General features: G+C 44.2%; 1 protein-coding gene across 1 annotated transcript in view; it reads right to left on the reverse strand.

Moving 5' to 3' along the window:
- Positions 1–22422, reverse strand: part of LOC308469856 (major histocompatibility complex class I-related gene protein-like) — a 116086-nt gene that overhangs the window by 77624 nt on the left and 16040 nt on the right. Inside the window, 2 exon segments of the mRNA XM_080992896.1 lie at positions 12980–13066; positions 14042–14326. Of these exon segments, the coding sequence (XP_080849022.1) occupies positions 12980–13066; positions 14042–14326 (372 nt within the window).

Raw genomic sequence — 22422 nt, forward strand, 5'->3', positions numbered from 1 at the left:
AAGGGGAGGTTTTATTTATTGTGATTTCACCATGCTCTGTATTATCTGAACAGGAAAACAGGACTGCATAGCAGCAATCTAGTCTCATCATGATCAGTGGGACTTATTCCCGAGCCGATGGTGCATAAGATGGGCTGCAATCCTGTGCACCCCTTGCATCCAACTTGTACCTAAACCTCTCCACAAGCCTGCACCAGAGAACTGTAGAGTTGGAAGGGACCCCTGAGGGTCATCTAGCCAAATCCCTGGGGCAATGCAGGAATCGCAACTAGACCATCCCTGGCCGATGGCCATCTGTCTTCTATTTTCCCCCTCAGCCAGGACACACAACAACGGAGACTGGAGGTGGGGGGAAAGATAAATTTTGACAATGGGGCAGATTTGTCAGGCATGCACAGGAACAGCTTGAAGACTTTAATATTTAACACTGTATTGTTTTTAATACTTTTTCCCCCCAATAAATTTTTATTCGTTTTCATTAGTGCACATAAACTCATTATACATTTATACATCCTACATATATCTTTAGCTCTTCCGAGCTTCGGACTTCCCTCCACCCCTTCGGTAAGTATCATATAATTTTTACATCGCATAATCTATTAGCTACTGTTTTGTCTTATGATGCTAGAGTTATGCATGAAATTTCCTACATAGCTATATAATTCCTAGTGTAGTAAGATAATACATTTGGAGCAGACATTTTCCAAAAAAATAAAAATAAAATAAAATTAATGAACTGCCCTAGTAGGGCAGCAATTGTTCCTTATTTGTCATCCCCCCTCCATGATGGAACCCGGGGTGCCCCGCCCCCCACTGCCCCCTTCCTACGCCCTTGCTACGGATGCAGTGTTCTCATTATTCACTACTATCTAGTATATAGTTTATCTGTTAAGTAACTAAAGCCTTCAGAAACAACTCTGTAAACTGCCTTCCCTCCTGTCCTCCTTGCATGCTTCCTTACTGGGGCATCTGGTTGGCCACTGGGAGACCGCCATGCTGGACTCGATGGGCCCCTTTTGGGTGATCCAGCAGCCTGGCTCTTCTCCTGTGTCCTTCTATCTAGTGGCAGGGGGTTTCAGCGATTAACTGTGTGCCTTGTAATAAATGCTTAGTGTTGCAACAAGGGCTGAACCTCAGGGTTGAAGTCAAAACACACACACAGGGAGAGAGAGAGTGTGTGTGTATGACCACACAGAGAAGCACAGAAGGTGCAGGGAGACTGAAAACAGGTTTGGTATCAGCACAGGGTCAGGCCAGAGCCCACCAGCTTGCCACAATTCCCTTTCTCCATGTGCTTGGCCCACATCCCACTTCCAGAAGTCTGAACATTTGAAACATGAGAAGCTGCTGCCTTTTCCAAGAAATCAGGAGAGAGACAAGTAGTGGCCGCTCCTTGCCCAGGTACAAGGAAGCTATTGATTTAAGGGGGGGGGGGGCTGTGAAGTCGGAAGGTAAAGAATTATTTGGGAGTTCTCTTTTTCCCAAGCTGCATGATCTCTATCATCCCTATTTCCCCTTCTCTGATGCCAAAGTATTATTGTGAATTTGGGGGGTGGTCTTAGTCTGCAGGATGCCTGAGTCCCTTCTGATTCCTGGGGTCCTGGATCCAGCCAAGGTTGAAATCTAATGGAGGGATACATTGTTGAACTATCTCGGTGAGATGATGGCCATAGATGTCACCTAAGCACCCTCACTAGTATAGCCAAAGAAGTTGCTCTCACACCCCAAAACTGGCTGGTAGTCAGAAAGTCAAAAAGTTTCGCCGTTGTGTGTGAGCTGGGCTGAGAAGAGGCTGCAGGTGAAGAGGCTGTTTTCAGTGCCAGGCTTGATTTCTGTTGGATGCCAAGGCTGTGACTGGCGCTCAGGGCCTGTTTGGGCTTCACAGAAGAGGAGGCATCATCCGGTCATCCATTGTGAGGACGGGAGGCTGCACTCTAGGGGCCTGGTCCGGATCCAGCCACGCTCTTCTTGTTTCCCCTGTAAAAGTGACTCTCTCAGAGTTCGTTCTCTTCTTGGCCATTATTCACAGCAACAATTTGTGGTTGCAAGATGAGCCCCTGTGAAGAAGGAGGCTGGCTGTTTTGAGGGGGGCTCTCCTGGACCCACTTTTGGGACTCAATGGGCTCAGTCACCTCAGGGACGTCTTAAGATTTACTTTTCACCTGCTCCATCCAGTTTTCCTGGACAGGGATAACACTGGTCAACAACAAATTTGTTGTCTGCGTTTTTTCAGTTGATTTAGGACGAATCTGATGCGCTGAATCCAAAAATCACATTGGTTTTGCTCAATCAGGTCAAGTTTTTGAGCTATGGCCACATGTCATTTTTTTACGTTTTTGTTCACATGTACGCTTGTGTGGAGCATTTTAGAAGAAGTTGGTGGGGGTAAAATGCCATGTTGAATAATTGTTTTGATTAGAAATGATTATTTTAATGACAAGAAGTATTCAGGTCCGATAGTTCTGGGTGATTATGTCAAAAAGGAGTCAGTTTGAAGTCATAAAACCTCGAAATCTTCCATAAATTGGTGCACAAGTTTCATAAGGCGTGTTTACCATGCTTATTTTGGTATTAAACTTGGTAACCAGGATAAAGCTTGGGCGCCACACATGGTGTGCAAGGCATGCACTGAGACTCTACGTGGGTGGACCAATGGCAAGAGGAGTCTGAACTTTGGAATTCCCATGGTTTGGAGGGAGCCGACAAACCATGTCACTGACTGCTACTTCTGCGCTGTTGATGTGACTGGGATCAACAGAAAGAACCGGAGCAGCCTCAAGTATCCTGATCTTCAATCAGCACGTCGTCCTGTAGCTCATTGTGATGAAATTCCAGTGCCTATCTTCGGAGAACTTCCTGACATTAGTGACGAAGATGCCTCCAGTGTTGAAGGACATGAAGAAGAAGAAGTGGTTCTTGAGGATGATGCTCCACATCCATTTTCCCAAAAGGAGTTGAATGATCTAGTTCGCAACCTCAGCTTGTGAAAGGACTCTGCCGAACTGTTGGCATCCAGATTGAAGGAAAAAAACCCTCCTCTCTGACAGGGCTCGCATCAGCTTCTTCTGCAACAGGCATCAAGAGTACCTCCGTTTTTTCTCGGAAGAGAAGGACTTGGTGTACTGTGCAGATATTGCGCAGCTTCTGCTCAAGCTTGGAGTGCCACAGTTCGAACCCAAAGATTGGAGACTGTTCACTGACAGCAGCAAGCGATCACTGAAATGTGTTCTGCTACACAATGGCAACCAGTTTGCCTCTATACCCCTGGCTCACTCGACTACACTGAAGGAGAACTATGAAGCGGTGAAGTATGTGCTGGAGAAAATTGGTTATGATCAGCATAAGTGGTTTATTTGTGTTGACCTGAAGATGGTGAACTTTTTGTTGGGACAACAGTCTGGTTTCACCAAGTACCCATGTTTTCTGTGCATGTGGGATAGTAGGGACCGTGCTCAGCATTACACGAAGAAGGACTGGCCTGTGCAGGAGGAATTGGTGCCTTGCAAAGAAAGGAATGTCATCAACGACCCTCTGGTGGACAGAGACAGAATACTCTTCCCACCGCTGCACATCAAGCTCGGCTTAATCAAGCAGTTCACCAAGGCTCTGGACAAGGATGGTGACTGCTTCACTTACTTGTGCCAGGCTTTTCTAGGATTGACCATGGAGAAGTTGAAAGCTGGCATCTTTGACGGTCCTCAGATCCGTCAGCTCATCAGAGATCCAGAGTTCGGAAACTCAATGAACGAAGTGGAATAGGAAGCATGGAAGGCATTTGTTCTGTAAGTGAAGAACTTTCTGGGCAACAATAAGGCCAGAAACTACGCAGAACTTGTCAACAACATGCTGACTGCTTTCAGAACCTGTGCTGCAACATGAGCGTCAAGATGCACTACCTATTTTCACATATGGACCGGTTTCCTTAGAACCTGGGTTCAATGAGTGACGAGCAGGGGGAGAGATTCCATCAGGACATGAAAGAGATGGAGACCAGGTATCAGGGTCGCTGGGACGCAGTCATGATGGCTGACTACTGTTGGACTCTGAAGAGAGACCTCCCTGCCGCTGAGCATTCCAGGAGTTCCAAGAAATGGAAGTTCAAGCCCTGAAGTTTGAAAAATGGTGAAGCAACATGCAATTTACGTGTACTTACCTTTATCAATGCCCACCATTCAGTTTACAGTAATCGATGTTTCTATCAGGTAATCAATATATGTTGTTGGAAAAACTTTTTTCTTCTCTTTAAAACATATTTAGAATGATGTGTTGACAAAAATCAGCTGATAATGACACAAAAATGTAATCGGTTTTGTCACAAGATCTGATTTTTTTCAAATCAACATATCACAAAAACCTGACCTGATGGAGAGAAACGGATGCCATTTCCTGATTCAGCAGTGCAAAAATACTCTAAATCATTTGTAGAAATCTAGACAACATTCAAAAAGTAAAAAATTGTTGCCCAGTGTAATCTGTCCACAATGATCCATATTCTGCTCACCTCCTGACAGGATTATTGTAACATGTGGTGTTTTCCCCAATACAGTAGGGATGCTTCAGCTGCTACAAGATAAACCTGAGAGGATTTTCACTGCCGCAGCTCATTTAGGGCCAAATCTCACCAGGGCCAAAAGACCCTCTGCCTGTTTGTCTGGTTCTGAGTTCAATTCAAAGTGCTAGTCTTGTTTTAGAAAGTCCTCGGTGGCTTGAGGCTCCTTCTCCTCCCCTGCTCTCCTCTGTGGAGACTTTTCTCCCTCTCCTTTCCCCTCTTCATGGAGGTGCAGTGGGCGACAACAACTAATGGCCAGGAGGAAAATATTTTGCTCTTCACAGACTTTAAAGAATTTTTCAGGACTTTAGACATTGCTGGATAGCTTTGTTATGTGGTTTTAAACCACCCTTGAACGAATTTAGGGAGATGCTGGCATGAAAATGAACAAATAACGAAAGTAGCTACTTGAGGCAGCCCCTTCGGGAAGGAGGAGGCAGTCATTTTGTCTCCGTTTCTACTTCACTGCCAGCCCTCCACAAAATGGCTTCCGTCCCCGACAAGCAGGCCGGGTGGGGCTGCCTCAGCCTCCCTGCTTCCCTCCCTGCAGAGGAGACCTTTGGTGCAAGGGAGAGCAGCCAAACAAGGCAGAAACCGAAAGCCACAGCAGCCCACAGATCAGGTTGCCTGACTGGGAGATCGGCAGGCAGAAATGTCACTCGGGGGAAGACGTTTTCTTTCTCCCCACAATGTCCCTCAGCGCCCAGATGGGGAGACCTTTGGCATTTGTCCCTCTTGGCCTGGCCTGGGCCCCCTCCAGCCTTGGAAAGACCCGTCTCCCTCAGCATGCAGGACAAAACCCTGAGCCTCCACAACTCTCTTCCTCAAGGCCAAGTGGCCAGGACTCCTGGGTCCCCTTTGGGAGGAGACTCGGCAGGAGCCAGGACTCCTGGGTCCCCTTTGGGAGGAGACTCAGCAGGAGCCAGGACTCCTGGGTCCTGTTTCTGGCAGGCAAAAGGCATCGTCCTCTCTAGCTGACTATGCCTTCAAAAAATGAATATTTCTATCCAGGTGGCATTCATGTTTTCCTCATAACGGCCCTGACAGGCCCATGGTCCCTGGGGGAGCTTCATGGCTGCGTGGGGATTTGAACCCAGGACTCCCAGGCTCCCATATCCCAGTCAAACCACAGCCCCACACTGGATCCTTGTAGGCTTCTCCACCTCTCAAGACTAGGCCTGCAGGGACACCTCTCCTGACGTTATTTCTGTCCCCTTCTTGGTATCGTGTGGAAACAGCAACGAGTTTTCTTGCCCCTTAAAGGCCAAGAAATAGATTATGGCATAAAAACGCCCTTGGTGTGTTTCTCTGTTCCAAACTGGATTGTTTCCCAGGAGACTTTGCCCCCTTCTGCCTCCCTCAGCAACCTCTGAGTCAGGTTGGAAAGTCCCAGGGCAGTTCCCAGAACAAGGCCTTTTTATTTTTAATGTTTGTTTTCATTTTTACTTATAAGATGAATAGCTGAGGGTGCAGTAAACAGTCTTTGGCAAGTTCCAATAATCTAAATTTCGTTTGCATGCCAAGCTAGCAAAGGAATCTCAGGCTGCTTGACTGACATTTCTCACAGGAATTGAAGAACGGAGGCAGATTTTGATGAGAAATTACTCATCCTCCATTAACACTGTGTTTGTCTCCTGCCCTGACGCTCTCTCTCTGCCACAAGAAACCCTCATCCATTTCTCCACAGTCCCTACTTGTCTTTTCTCGCTTTCCCCTTTTTGCGATCCTCCGCTGCCCCCTGCCGGCTGCTTTCTTCCCCAGCTGAAATGGAAATCAGGTGATTTCTAGGAAATCCTTCAAGGGACCAGTTGAAGCAAGTCACGGGTTGCAAAAAAAATGGTCAAGGTTCCCACTTGTCACAGCTTTGGAATCGGTGCAAGTGGGTGTATGCCTACCTATGGTATCGAAAAGCAGAAATATATAAAACTTTTACAAATCACGTAATCAGGAAAAAACCTATTTAGAGTATGGGAAAGTTATAACAACTTATTAGAAAGAAAAACATCACTGTGGATATCCCCAGTGGAAGCTACAAGCAGGAAAAGAATAAATATGGATAAGCAGTGGTTAACTTACAGTGAAATTTAATCTCTTACGGGACAGGAACCAAAACTGAGAAATCTCGAGGAATCAAGAAATCTGGTTACCAATTAGCTACAGGTACATCACATTAATGAATTGTGTAAGATAGGAAAAATGGCTTTGCAGAACAAAAGTCTCAGTTTACCAAAGACCTATTAGATACAAATATAAATGAATTATTAAATATGTACAAACTGCTGTTGGAGTGGGAAACGAAAGAGGAATTTGTGAAATTTAGCAGGATTAAGTGGGCACAGGATGTGGGTCACAATATCAATCATGAATTATGGGGAAAGTTGTGGAAAATAAATATGAATTTTATGGCAAGTTATGCGATAAAAAATATATGATGAAAATGGCCCACAGATGGTATTTAACACCCACCAGATTAGCGAAAATGTCTAAAGAAGAAAAAGGAATATGTTGGAAGTGTAATGAAATTGAGGGATCTTTTATTCACATGTGTTGGTCGTGTAAAATAATTAAGGGATATTGGGAAACGATATAAAATGAATTTTAAAAGATACCTAAAAAGACTTTCCCCAAAACACCTGAGAGTTTTCTTTTGGAGATAGTAACAACAGAGGTCCCCCAAAAACAAAAGAGTTTATTACTATGCGCCACTGCCACAGTTAGAACCTTATTGGCACAAAGGTGGAGAACAAGGATAGTACCCACTCAGGAAGAATGGCAGTGTAAAATGTTTGAATACTGAACTGGCTGGTCTGACGAACAGGATAAGAGAAAACAGATATAAGGAGGAATGGATAATGTTTATTGAATATTTCAAGAACTAGTATAGAGGAAGACATAGCTTAGCAGGTCTCGTATAAATCCAGCAGTTGAAATAGAGGAGAATATTTAATAGATAACAAATTGGATGATTAAAAAAGATGTGGATTACGCAGAGTAGTAGAAAAGCAAAGGAACCAGGAAAAGTGTGGCAGGAAAGTCATATGGTATATGTATACATGCTGTATTTGGTATGAAGTTGTAAGTGGGACGAGGGAAGGAGAGAGGGTTTTAATATGCTCTCTGTTCCTGTTTTTGAAAATGCAAATAATTTTTTAAAAAAATTGATCCCCTCTCCACGGAGGCGTTTTCAAGGTGGGCACCCACCCCCACACTGATGGAGGAGCTGCTCAAATGTTAACATACGTCTCAGTCTACAACCTTCTAAGATTATACAATAAAATTACAATGCTACAGGAATAATTCGGGATGCTTTGCAACCATCAGTTCAGTTCTCCATGTGTTGCCTAGACGTACTATTATCTGCGCATGTACATGTGCAAATGATTGTGCAGTGCTCCAATGTCGCCTTGATGCGCCTTCGCCGCATCAAGCAGTTGGTCCCTTACCTTTCCCGCCCCGCCCTGGCCACAGTGATCCATGCGACGGTCACCTCCAGGCTTGACTACTGTAATTCGCTCTACACGGGGCTGCCCTTGAAGCTGTCACAGAAACTCCAGCAGGTGCAGAATGCTGCAGCGAGGCTCCTCACGGGATCTCTGCCATGGCAGCATATTCACCCAGTGCTTTTCAAGCTGCACTAGCTCCCAGTGGAGTATTTAGGGTCATATATAAGGTGCTGGTGTTTGACCTTTAAAGCCTTTCATGGCCTAGGACCCTCATACCTACATACCGCCTCTCCCGGTATGCCCCACGGAGGACCTTAAGGTCCATAAATAGCAACACCCTAGAGGTCCCAAGCCCTAAGGAAGTTAGATTAGCCTCAACCAGAGCCAGGGCTTTTCCAACACTGGCTCTGGCCTGGTGGAACGCTCTGCCTCATGAGACCAGGGCCCTGCGGGATCTGATTTCTGTCCACAGGGAGTTGTTCCACCTGGCCTTTGGCTTGGAGTCAATTTGATTCCCTCCTCCTCTTTCTTTTTTCCTTTCTCCTCCTGTGATGAGGCTGCATTTTAATTTTTCAATGTTTTAATGTTGTATTTTAATCTTGTTTTTAAGTTGTATTCATTCAACTTGTTTATATAATTGCTTGTTAGCCGCCCTGAGACCGGCCTAGGCTGGGGAGGGCGGGGTATAAATAAAATTTATTATTACAGTAGTAGTATTGTTATTAAGTGGTGTTTTCTGTGAAGTCCCATTGCACGTAGCATAACTCACACACCAAGGCCAGCCCAATACATTTTGAAACCTGAGGCGGGCCCCAAAATGGCATCCCACTCCCCACCAGGGAAGAAGCAGTGAGGGAAGATTTCTATTCAGGGTGGATGGAGAAAAAATACCTTATTCTAATTTTAAATTTTTTAAATGGTATTATTTTAACATTTTGAGGTTTGCTGCCCTGAGCTCCTTTGGGAGGAAGAGTGGGATAAAAATTTAAGACAAATTAAATATTTTGGGCAACTTCTCAGTGGGAGAACTTCCTCCTGGGTTTGCGGACATTTGGGGCAACCCTGCTTTGGTCACCCCCAACCACACTCTGCCCCAGATCAGATATGTATACTTTTCTTTTATTATATTCCCCCCAACCCTCCTTTCTTCCATCCTGGAACCAAAGGCAGCATCCAGGTGGTTCCCCAATCCAGGCACTGCCCAGACTTCACACCTTTTTGGACTCATATAACTTAATCCCACCCCTGCAAAACCACAGATTATGACCCCATCTCGCTTTGGACAACAGTTCTTCAGTCATTTTGCAAGCGAAGAACAATTATTGGTACCTCCCAGGCAGAGTCTGTGAATATTCTCAGGAACTTCAAAATCTCTGGAACTCCTGTGATAAGAAGGCAAGAACCACTAAAGACAAAGGGGGTGCACCCTTACTTATTTAAGTCAAACATACATTACAAAAGTAAAAAAATAATTACATCCAGTGTCTTCAAAGCAAGGTGCAGCAAATCCATTGGGTTAGGCAAGAAGAGTCCTGCGGCCCCTGGAGGTCTCCTTGCTGGCTTCCTCCTTGGCTGTCAGCAGGATCAGGCCCTCTCATCTCCTGTAGGAGAGTCACTACACCCCATCCCCTCAGCCTCTCTACCTCCTCTCAGTTCCCTGCTTCTCCATTTCCCCCTTCAGCTGCTTCTTCCTCCCCCTCCAGCCTGTTTCTCAACTCACTGCCCCAGGGCATCATGGGAGGCCCAGGGTGGAGCCCCAGAGAACAGCAGCTGGTTGTCCTGGACGTGGAGCTCCATGAACCAGGCTGGAGAACTGGAGCCTTGAAGGTATGGGGACAGAAAGAGGGTCTGGAGGAAACTGCATCAGCAGCTGCCATTGCCATGAGGAAGGTCCGAATGCCCCCCGGAGCTCCTCATTCTCTGCTCTGCCTGAGGATGTTTGAGAAGAGGACTCAGAGGTCACCTCTGGACCACTCTGGATCTAGTCAGACAGGACAGTGAGGTTGTGGGGATGTAGGAGGTAATCCAGGAGGGCTGGTTGTGGACGTCCCTCCCATCTGCAGGGGAACTGGAGCACGGCTCTTGGTCAACACAGACAAAACCCCTCCATATCCAGATGTTGTAACTGCATTAAAGGACAGGCATGGCTCTAAGCCTCTGCAGTTCACAGCCAAACTTGTGCAGGCTCCTTCTGGTCTCATCTCACACACCAGGCTAGTATGAAACTGCAGAAATAAAGAACAGGAGGGTTTCAAAGTTAAGCCAACATCATGGTGTGGGGGCATCAACATTACAGAGCTAGTGGGAACCCAAAGGGCATCTAGTCCAGCCTCCCAAGGGAAGCCACCATCCCTCATCATGTCAAATGCTAGGAGCACCACCAAAATATGCTTGCAGAGGGCAGCTCGAACAAGTGAGCCAAGCTGCACTCTTTGGGGGAATACCAGAAGGACACAAAGCAGTCCTACTGGAAGGAAAAATCCCTTCCAGAACCCCTTCCAAGATCTCTCATTCAGATCCTGCGTAGAACCCATTTGACAGATGGAGGGGATCCTCTGTGGAGCTCAGATGAAGAGACAGAATGAGTCACAAGAACGATTTGCAGCTCAATGAACACTGCAGATTATGTCACTCTTGGAAACCCCAAGGGGGGTAACAGGAGAAGCTTTTCCCCATTTGGGGATGTTCCCCACAGAGCCTTGTGCAAGAGCCCCACTTTGCCCCCACCTGCACCCCCACTTACCCTGGCGGAGATGTTGGACCCCTGGTCGCTTGCTGCAAAAGGGAGGAAATACAGGAGTCAGGATCCCAGGAAGGGAGATCCCATCCCCCCAGCCCTTCTCCTCCCTCCTTCCGACCCCATCCCAATTCAGTCTCAATATGGGGAGGGGCCTAAGAAGAGTTCAGGGACAGGCAGCCCAGAGGCAAGGGGGCTCAAGGACAGGATTAAGGAACATCCGAAACAGCATTAAAGGACAGCATGGGCTCTGAACCTCTGCAATTCACAGCCAAACTTTGGCAGGCTCCTTCTGGTCTCATCTCACACACCAGGCTGGTATGAAACTACAGAAATAAAGAACAGGAGTGTTTCAAAAGCCAGCATCATGGTGTGGGGGCATCAGCATTACAGAGCTAGTGGGAACCCAAAGGCCGTCTAGTGCAGCCTCACAAGGAAAGCCACCATCCCTCATCATGTCAGATCAGACATGAGATATGCCAAGAGCACCACCAAAATAGGCCTGCAGAGCAAATGCCTGCAGAGGGCAGCTCCAGCAAGTGAGCCAAGCTGCACACTTTGGGGGAATACCAGAAGGACAGAAAGCAGTCCACTGGAAGGAAAAATGCCTTCCAGAACCCCTTCCAAGATCTCTCATTCAGATCCTGCGTAGAACCCATTCGTCAGATGGAGGCGATCCTCTGTGGAACTCAGATGAAGAGACAGAATGAGTCACAAGAGCTATTTTCAGCTCAATGGACACTGCAGATTATATGAAGCTTTTCCCCATTTGGTGATGTTCCCCAGAGTCTTCTGCAAGAGCCCCACTTTGCCCCCACCTGCCCCCCCACTTACCCCTGGCGGAGCTGTCGAGCCCCATGTCACTTGCTGCAAAAGGGAGGAAACATAGGAGTCAGGATCCCAGGGAGGGAGATCCCATCCCCCAGCCCTTCTCCTCCCTCCTTCCGACCCCATCCCAAATCAGTCTCAATGGGGGGGGGGGGCCTAAGACGAGTTCAGGGACAGGCAGCCCAGAGGCAAGGGGACTCAAGGACGGCATTAGAGGGAGAAGCAGATGCCGGAGGGCAAAGAGAGATGGGCACAGCCTGGCATGGAGGCAGCGGGGGACTAGAGCAGGGGTGGCTGTGATTTAGGAAGGAAGGGGGCAGAAAGGCAGAAGGGGGGGAGAGCAATGGTGGGTTCCTAACACCCACAGACTTGAGCCACCCAACCAATTCTTTAGCTTCAGGTTCTAGTAGATTAAACCACCAGAGATCCCTCTCTCCCCGCACCCTCGGCTCTTCCTCCTGCTCCTTCCTGGAGCCCCTCCCTTAGCCGACAGTCTCTCTGCAGCCTTTTCCTGGCCCTGAGGGACCCCTTGCTGTCCACAGACAGGCTGAGCAGACAGGCTTAAGCTTTCCATCAGGGTCTTGGGCTTAAGGACCAGGCCACCACCGGGTTTAGTTTGGTCTCTTTGTAACGTGTTCCTGCTCCATATTGGGGGGAAATATGTCAGACAGAGAGAGGGGAGGAGTCACTCATTTGGGGTTTCTTCGTAGGCTGATTTCCCTGTGAAGACAAAAGCAGAAGGTCAGAGCTGGAAGGGACCTCCAGAGGCCACACAATCCTATTTCGACCATTTGGCTCTCAGATGCTGAAACCTTCCCAGCAGATGCTCCTCTTGTCTCTTCCAAACACCTCCAAGGAAGGTGAGCCCAGAAGCAGATCTTTTCAAGGAGCTCATTTTATGAAGAAGTAGAAAAAATTGAGAAAATTAAATAAAAATATCAACATGAGGAAACCAGGCAGTGGACAAATTCCAAGAGACTGGAAGGAAACATTATCCAGTCCCTTCATTCATTTTTGGATTATTATTTTGGTGATTCCCCAAATAAAAATGCAAAATGAGAGCACAAAATACATAATAAAACAAAAATAAACCAGTAACTCACATTTAAAAGGCCCAAGGCCTGGTACGAGAGAAACGTTTTTGCCTGGTGCCTAAAGATATGTAAGGAAGGCTCCCTGCTAAGTGTGTACAGGACTGAAGGCTTAGGATTGATTAAAACATCACGTGGGAAGTGAATTTCCTGAGCACAAAGGAATGGCCAACAGGACTTTGGGTTCATGTTCAAAGGGTGTTTTATGGAGAACGGTGTCTGTAGGAATACAAGGGTCAGTTGCCAGAAAGGCTCCACCAGCACATTCCCAGTCAGAGGCCGAGACAGAAGGACACAGGAGAGGCAGCAAACGCATCCAGGGTTTACTTACTGCGGATGAAGAAGAAGATGATCCCAGAGACCAGCAGGATGGCCGCCATGACACCCAAAATGGCTCCCACAATGAGCCCCAGGTTGACTAAAAGGGGACAAGAGACATTTTTATTCAGACTGGCGGCAGCAGCTCCCCAAGGCCTCAAGCAGGAGATTTGAGTGGAGGTGCTGAGCTATGAGCCCGGGAGGATTTTACATGTGCAAAGCAGGCCCTCTCTCTCTCCTGACAGGCCAAGGTCCTCTCTGTAGTGGCCCCGATACAAAGGAGATTTTTTCCACCAGAATCCAGCATTAGAGGTCTTAAAAACCCCCAATTTATTTAAGGAAGACAGTTGACAGGCACATCTGCCCTGCCTGTGTGAGTCTTTGGCTCAAGGGCCGCTTCCATAATTCTCGCTTGCCTGCCTGTGAGAAGGGGAGTCTGGGGTGTGGGTGGGGATGTGCGTTCATGCGCTCCTGCTAGGGAAGAGAGAGTTTGGCTGTTAGACATTCTGCTTGGCTTCCTGCAGGCACAGCTTTCCTGGCGGTGTGTGAGAGACAAGCGTTATTAAAAAACCCTTCTTGCTCTTCCCAGCGGTGTGCGGGTGTTTGGGCTGAGTGGAGATGAGTATCAGTTTTTCTAGCTGGGCACGAGTGTGAGGAGGAGCGAGTGAGAATCTTTTTCACTGTGAAGTACAGTCAGTCTGGGGCTCCCCCTTTCAAGTTCACTGCCCCTTTTTCAGTCACAGTGACTGTGAGTAAATTTCATTTTGAAGAAGTAAAATATGTACCCACATTCTTTGACATCACAACTACTAGGGCTTAAAGGCAAGAAGGTGATGGCCAGTTTTTACCTATAACATCCGATTTGAGTTCAAGGCCTATGAGACCCTTGCCGGAAAAGGCTGCATCTCTGTCGAAATCTACAGATTCCAATTCAGCTGCTTGCCTCCAGAGACACAGACAGGATCCAGCTGGGGTTCCCCATCTGAGCTGTGCTGCTGCTGAAGGGAGGAGTTGGGTGGAAATCCCCCTCCCAGAGCCCACCCCTTCCCCTCCTGTCTGTCTGTCTGTTTCTCACCTGGCTCCTCCCAGGCCACGTCCAGAGGCTTCTCCAGGCTGTCATGCTCCACGCGGCACCGGAAGCGCTCCCTCTCCTCGGGGTCGATCTTGACGCTGAGGAAGACATAGTAGGTCCCGTCCGAGTTGGGGGCGACCAATCCTCGGAGGGTGCCCTCCTGCCAGACCTCCCTGTCCTTCACCCAGTTGGCATCAATCTCCTTGGGGTAGAAGCCGTGGACTTGGCAAACGAGGGTCTCCAGGCCGTCATAGTCTGCCTTCCTGGTCACTTTCACCACCGGAGCCTCTGCAAAAAGGGCCGCATTGGGGTTAACAGAGAGACATCCACAACGGGAGCCTGAAGGAATCCTGTATTTTTTAAGAGCAGAGCAGCAGGGACTCAAGGGGCCACCTAGTCAGAATCTCACATCTGCAGAAATATTTTTAATTTAACTGTGAATAAATGGGATTCCTCAACCTCCCTTGGCATCTTCCCCAGTCTGTGTCTATGTTGGAACTGTTTTTAGATGTTTACCAAAGCAGACTCCTTTGGGAGGGAGGATTGGTACAAATTAAATTAATTTATCATCTTGATAAAGCTCTAGCACTACTCACACATGACAACTTGTGGTTCCAAGATTGTCCTATGGAGCTGCCTCTAGGCTGAGGGGGCAAATTTCACCAGGTCCCCAATGGCGGGATGCATTCAGATCCTTCCAAGTTGCAAGTCATGAACTGAGGGCAGCTCAGGCTGATCCTGGTTTCTCTCTTGAGGGGGAAGAAATCCTGGACTCGCTGCTCTTTGTTCTCCGGGACTTTTCAGCCCAATAGTTAGTGAACAAAGCCAGCAGCCCTGGGAAAGACAGAGCTCCTTTCTAGTTCTCCCGCCTGCCCTGAAAGGGTCCCTTGAGGTTGGAAAGGGCCCATCTCCCTTCTCCACGGCAGCCTCCCCTGGAGTGGAAAGGGCAGACCAGGAGGCCTAGTAAGCCAGCACCTTACGCACATTTAACTTGTGCACATTCAGCTTTACGCACTTGCCAAAAATATTCTAAAAACCAAAAGGAGGAGGCGGGCGTCTGAATCCAATGTGTTTTGACTATACACAATTTTGGCTTTAGGCACGATTCACAGAATGTAACCCTTGTTCAAAACCTGGCTCCCTGGGTAGCTGTTGTCTGAAAGGGCTGTTCCAGGATCCCACCCACTTTGCAGTGCCTGGACTGGAAACTCCGGTCTAGGAAGGGATGTGACTCTGCTGGGGGAGCAGGAAGGAAGGTCAAGCCCTTTCCCCACAGAAGCCCAAAACAAGACCTCCCCTTCCCCCCCTCACCTGTCCTCAGCAGAACCTGCATCCCAAAGAGGATGATTCCCAGCCTCCTTTGCACGTTGTCACCCTTGAAAACGCTTCATTGTGGCTTTTGAGGTGAAACCCTCAACCTCAACAAATATGCTCAGTGTCTTTAGGGTGAATTATCACCAGGCCCACATAGATGAATTTGCTCAGATCTCTCTAAACACGGCTAATACGTATGTGTCATTCCTCAAAAAGGAAGGGTGCTAGAATTATTTCATTTTCAATTAATGTTAGTATCAGCAAAGCTAATAGAGACAGGAAGAAAGCCAGTCAAAACACTTGATCAATTGAATGGCCCCTGTGCCAGATTCCTGAAGGCAGAAGAGTGGACCGTACCATTTCAAGGCACGGGGTTGGGGAAGATGACACTTCTGAATGTTCCCCATGGAAAAAAGTAAAATTCCTCACAATAAATAATATAAGAAGGTAGAAGAGGGAATTCCCATAATCTCTCAGTATGTGCAGGTTTTCTGCTTCTAGGCCACGAGTGGCTAAACTACAGACTTAGTGAGGGGGCTGCATCCATATTTCATGGCTCCCCACACATTTTCTATTTTAAAAAAGGTTAATTAATTTAGTTTTAAATACCTTTTAGCGCGGCCAACTAAAAAATTACGTGAAATGTAAAAGTGTTCCAATGCTGTTTTTCGTCGTTTAGTTAAGATTTAAAAATACCGAAGGTAAATTATCCCACTCAATCAGGATTACACGCGATTTTTTCAATAAGTTCAGTGGTTGTATTAGAAATTGTTAGTTTTCTGAAAATGTGTGTTGGGGCACTTTGATACACTAAGACATGGGGCACATTGATACATATAAAAGTGCCCCGCTAGTGTATAATAGTGCCCCAATATACAAGTTTACAAGAAATCTCTAAACTAATTTCCTACCTATGAAATTTGAAAAGAAAAAAACTGTTGTTTACTACGTGGGCAAAGTCATTTCTAAATATAATATGACCGATTATCAAGTGTCATATCTCAAAAAAATATCCAGGATCTTGTATGTTTGTCTTCCCCGTTGTAGAAGATAAGGCAAGCACTGATTTCAAGGATGCTGTTTTGCAGTTGCCAAAACCAAATTTCTCAAAGGGCACATCTCGAACATCATCTCTATACTTTTTCTTTTGACTTCAGTGGATATAATGTGCAATAAGCATTTTGTTTAAATTATAAGCATTTTGTTTAAATTACTATTTTTTTACTACCTAATGTGAGTTCTTATAATTTTAAAAGGGCTGATTATGATCTCACAATAAAAAAAAAATTTAAATTTTTTTTTGTAAATAATTACCATTCTCTTTTTTTTATAAGATATTTATTAAGATTTTTTAAAATATTACAGTAAAAAAGAAAAAAAAAGAAAAATACAAAATAAAAACAGTTAAAAACACACAGATTTTCCATTACTTATTTTCCTTTAGCTTGTTTCCCGGACCTTCTCATACCTCCCTTTTTTGTATTCCACTTCAATTTATTGGTTCAGCAAATCCTTACCATTAGATTTTTACCCATTTATAACCCTTTTTTTCATATTCTCTTAAAGCATTACAGCTGGAAACCACTTAATTTCTATCCAACATCATTCTAACATTCATTAATTTTACAGTATTTCTGTAGATAGTCTTTAAATTTCTTCCAATCTTCTTCCACCGACTCTTCTCCCTGGTCTCGGATTCTGCCAGTCATTTCTGCCAATTCCATGTAGTCCATCACCTTCATGTGCCATTCTTCCAAAGTGGGTAGATCTTGTGTCTTCCAGTACTTTGCAATGAGTATTCTTGCTGCTGTTGTAGCATACATAAAAAAAGTTCTGTCCTTCTTTGACACCAATTGGCCGACAATGCCCAGAAGAAAGGCCTCTGGTTTCTTCAAGAAGGTGTATTTAAATACCTTTTTCAGTTCATTATATATCATTTCCCAGAAAGCCTTAATCCTTGGGCACGTCCACCAAAGGTGAAAGAATGTACCTTCAGTTTCTTTACATTTCCAGCATTTATTATCAGGCAAATGATAGATTTTTGCGAGCTTGACTGGGGTCATGTACCACCTGTATATCATTTTCATAATATTCTCTCTTAGGGCATTACATGCCGTAAACTTCATATCTGTGGTCCATAACTGTTCCCAGTCAGAAAACATAATATTATGTCCAACATCTTGTGCCCATTTAATCATAGCAGATTTCACTGTTTCATCCCGAGTATTCCATTTCAACAGCAAGTTACACATTCTTGACAAATTCTTAGTTTTGGGTTCTAACAGTTCTGTTTCTAATTTTGATTTTTCCACCTGGAAGCCAATTTTCTTATCCAAATTATATGCCTCCATTATCTGATAATAATGAAGCCAATCTCTCACTTTGTTTTTTAATTTCTCGAAACTCTGCAATTTCAATTTGTCTCCTTGTTCCAAAATTTCCCATTATTTCGGCCATTTGGCCTCCATATTGAGCCTTTTCAGAGCTTTCGCTTCCATCGGTGACAACCACCTTGGGGTTTTGTTTTCCAATAAATCCTTATATCTTATCCAAACATTAAACAGTGCTTTCCTGACAATGTGATTTTTGAATGCTTTATGTGCTTTGACCTTATCATACCATAAATATGCATGCCATCCAAATACGTTGTTAAAACCTTCTAGGTCCAAAATGTCTGTGTTTTCCAGAAGCAGCCATTCTTTCAACCAGCAAAAAGCTGCTGATTCATAATAAAGTTTAAAGTCTGGCAGGGCAAATCCACCCCTTTCCTTTGCATCAGTTAATATCTTAAATTTTCTTCTGGGCTTCTTGCCCTGCCAGACAAATCTAGAAATATCTCTCTGCCACTTCTTGAAACAGTCCATCTTGTCCACAATTTGCAATGTTTGAAACAAAAACAACATTCTAGGCAATACATTCATTTTTATCACAGCAATACGACCCAACAGTGAAATCTTCAAATTTGACCAAATTTCTAAGTCTTTTTTCATTTCCGTCCAACATTTTTCATAATTATCTTTAAATAAGTTCCCATTTTTGGCTGTCATATTAATCCCCAGGTATTTCACTTTCTTTACCACAGTCAATCCTGTCTCATTCTGAAACCTCTCTCTTTCAATCGGTGTTAAATTTTTCTCTAAAACCTTAGTTTTTAACTTGTTCAATTTAAATCCTGCCACTTGACCAAATTCTTGAATTAATTCTAAAACACTTTTAGTGCTAGATTCTGGCTCCTGTAACGTCAATACTAAGTCATCTGCAAATGCTCTCAGTTTGTACTGTTTGGCTCCGACCTGTATACCTTTAACCAACCGGTCCTTTCTAATCATATTCAGCAAAACCTCCAGGACCGATATAAAAAGCAGTGGGGAGATTAGGCACCCCTGTCGTGTCCCTTTTTCTATCTTAAATTCTTCCGTCACCACATTATTTACAATTAATTTGGCCTTTTGTTCAGAATATATTGCACCTATACCATTTTCAAAACCTTGGCCTACCCCCATCCCCTGTAGGTTCTTCTTCATAAAACTCCAAGAGATATTGTCAAAAGCTTTCTCCGCGTCCACAAATATCAAAACTGCTTTAGTGTTTATATTCACTTCTAATTTTTCCAAAATATCAATTATATTCCTCAAATTATCAGACAAGTGTCTTCCCGGGAGAAAGCCCGCTTGGTCTTTATGAATCTCTTTCATCAATACTTTTTTCAATCTCTTGGCCAAAATATCTGCAAAAATTTTGTAATCCACATTGAGTAACGATATAGTGCGGTAGTTCTTAAGCTGAGTCTTTTCAGTCTCTGTTTTCTGTGTAAGTGTGATATACGCCTCTTTCCACGATTCTGGTGCCCTTTTCCCTTCCAATATTTCATTGCAGACTTCCTTCAAAGGTTGCAATAGCCACTCTTTCAAAGATCTATAGTATCTGGAAGTCAGCCCATCCGGTCCTGGAGATTTGCCCAATTGCATATTTTGTATGGCACCTTCTACTTCCTGTTCAGATATTTTATAGTTCAACATTAATTTACTTTCTTGAGAGATTTTTTGTAATCCATTTGTCTTCAAAAATCGGTCTATGTCCGTTTCTTTCTGTGGCCCTTGTGTGTATAATTGTTTAAAGTACCTCTGGAAACAGTTTCTAATCTCAATTGGGTTGTGTATATTCTTTCCTTCCACTTCTAAGTTTGTAATAGTATTTAATTTTTGTCTTTTTTTCATTTGCCAGGCCAACAATTTCCCACATTTGTTAGCTGATTCAAATGTTTTTTGTCTCATTTGTTTAATTTTCCATTCTATTTCCTGATTCATCATTTCCATATATTGTACTTGATATAATTTTATTTCTCTCAAAATCTCCTGCGACTTTGGTTTTGCTCTCAATTTCTTCTCACTTTCTTTTATTTTCTCCAAAATTTTATCTTTCTTCTCATTTTGACTTCTCTTCTTTATTGCATTCTGTTGTATCAGAAACCCTCTCATAACAGCTTTGCTTGCGTCCCAGATTACTCTTTTTTCTACATTGGTGTTCATATTTATTTCAAAATAGTCTCTCAAAGTTTTTTGGGCCTTTTTATACACTTCTTCATCTCTAAATAAGGTGTCATTCATCCTCCATCTGAAGGATCCGGTTGATATTTGTTTCATTTCCATCCTTACAGCGTTATGGTCGGAGCAGGTTTTTGGGCAGATTTCTACTTTCTTTATCTTTGGTGCCATTCCTCTAGTTATCCATATTTGGTCAATTCTAGTCCATGTCATCTTGGCTTCAGAAAAGAAGGTTCCCTCTCTTCCCAAGGGGTTCTTTACTCTCCAAATGTCCACTAAGTCCATATTGTCTGTCATCTCAAAAAATGTTTTCGGTAGTCTACCATCCTTGGTAACTACCTGTCTTTGTGCCTTCTCCATGTTTGTAGATACTACTCCATTCATGTCCCCCATCAGAATCAGATTGTAATCCAAATAGTCCAATAAAGTCTCGTGCAACTTTTTAAAGAATTCAGATTTCCCCTCATTCGGTGCATAAATTCCTACAATCAAAAATTTCTCTCCTTGAACTTGAATTTCAATTGCCAAAAATCTGTCTTGTTCATCTTTAAAAATTAATTTCGGTAATAATCTCTCCTTTGCATATATCACAACTCCTCTTTTTCTAACTTTGTCAGATGAGATAAACTCCTGTCCCAATCTTTTATTAATCAGTAGTTTCCTGTGTAGCCTTGTTATATGTGTTTCTTGTAAACAAATCAAGTCCAATTGTTCCTTTTTTAGTAGATGAAAAACACTTTTTCTCTTTCGAGGAGAGTTCAAACCATTACAATTCCAGCTTAACAGTTGCAGAGCCATGATGGGGTTACTTCGCTTTACCTCCAACTGCGCCAAGTGTCTGTTCTTGTTCTGTCGATGGTGTCTCTTTCTCTGGGCCGTGCAATCCAAAAGATAAGTTTGCTATGTCTAGTATGCCTTTTTCCAGTGCTTTTGGCTCTCCTCCAGATTCCGCTTCTTTCTGTAGATCTTCTTCGTGATCTTTCAAAAACTTGTCTTTATCGTTGACTGATCTTATTTTTATCTTTCTTCCTTTGTATTTAAAGGATAGGCCTAGAGGAAATTCCCACCTGAAAAGAATTCTATTTCTTTTCAACAGGGCAACTAGGTCTCCATAGTTAAGCCTTAAGTCCAAAAGATGTTTTGGAATGTCCTTAAATATCTCCACACTTGAGTCGTAAATTTCCAAAGTCTTTTGATAGTGCAAGTTCAAAATTTTGTCTCTCTCCTCTTTTGTTCGAAGAGTAATCAAGCAGTCCCTCACCTTGTTCCTCCTTTGTCCTCTTCCAAGTCTAAATGCATTCACTATCTTAAATTCTTCCTTCCCCAAGTCCTGTTGCCAAAAATCTGTAAATTCCTGTGTAAGAAAGTCAGCCAGATTATCTTTCTCCCGTTCTGGTACAGCCCTGGTTCTTAAATTTCTTTGTTTCTCTTTCAATTCAATCATAGACAATGTCAAGCTGTGGTCCTCCAATTGCTTATATACTGGTGGTATCTTCTCTTGAGTAGCAGTTGCAATATCTTTTGCTTCTTCGGCTATCTTTCGGGTTGAGGCAGATTCCTGTAATAATTTTTCAATAGACTCTGTATTGGTATTCACCTTCTGTCCCAAATTATTAATGCTTGTAGTATTCAGATCAATTTTAACTGATGCTTCAGCTACTTGTTTATTTGTCTCAGCTACCTGCTTAGCTAAATTTTCCAAAGATTCATTAATTTTTCCAAGTGCATGTGCCAAAACATCTTCGGACATAACTTTTGGTTTGACCTGTGGAGGTGCAGCCCCTGATGTTCCAGATGCTCCAGATGTTGAAACCCTTCGCTGCTGCGCAGTGTCTGTCCGATAGTGTCTGCCAGACCTAGTAGTTTTTTCCTGCGCCAGCTCTAACTTTCCTCTCCCATCTGCCATAACACTCTCATGAGAATTCAAGGTCGTTCCCACAGTTGAAAGTTTGTTTTGGAATGGAATTTTCCTCTAACCCAGTTGTTATTGTAACAATGTCAAACCTCCTCTAGGGGGACACAGTAACAGCCAAAGCTTGCAACTTTTAAAAACAAAAATGGTCTTTATAAGTCCCCCAATTCACTTAAAAACAACAGTTTCAGTGCACTTGAACAGTTACTTTAAAACCAGGAGAAGTCCAGAAACACTGTATCTCTTTTGCAGAGTTAGCTGTCAAAAGTCCTCTGCTTATCGATAGGCTTTCCACTGAACGGCATTCCTTGTCTAGGGGCAGTCCGTTCCCAAGTTTTAGGCAGCGGATTTTAGCTTCCTTTTCCCCCCCTTTTTTTTTTGCAGGTAAATACAACTCAAACCTTCCCCCCTCCTCTCCTGCAATCCGGAGGGGAGACCGCTTTCCAGATGTTAAGATTTAAGTCTTTTTTCCAGACGTCTTTCTATGTTTCCGCTTTACAGTCTCTTTGCTTTGATCTATTTACAAGAAAGGAAGGCAGACTTCCTGTTTATTTATTTTTTTAATTATATTTATTAAAGTTTCACAAAGATACATGAGAACACAGAATAAAGAA

Source organism: Podarcis pityusensis (assembly GCF_964106645.2).
Source record: "Podarcis pityusensis genome assembly, chromosome: 2".
In the NCBI taxonomy this organism is placed as follows: domain Eukaryota; kingdom Metazoa; phylum Chordata; class Lepidosauria; order Squamata; family Lacertidae; genus Podarcis; species Podarcis pityusensis.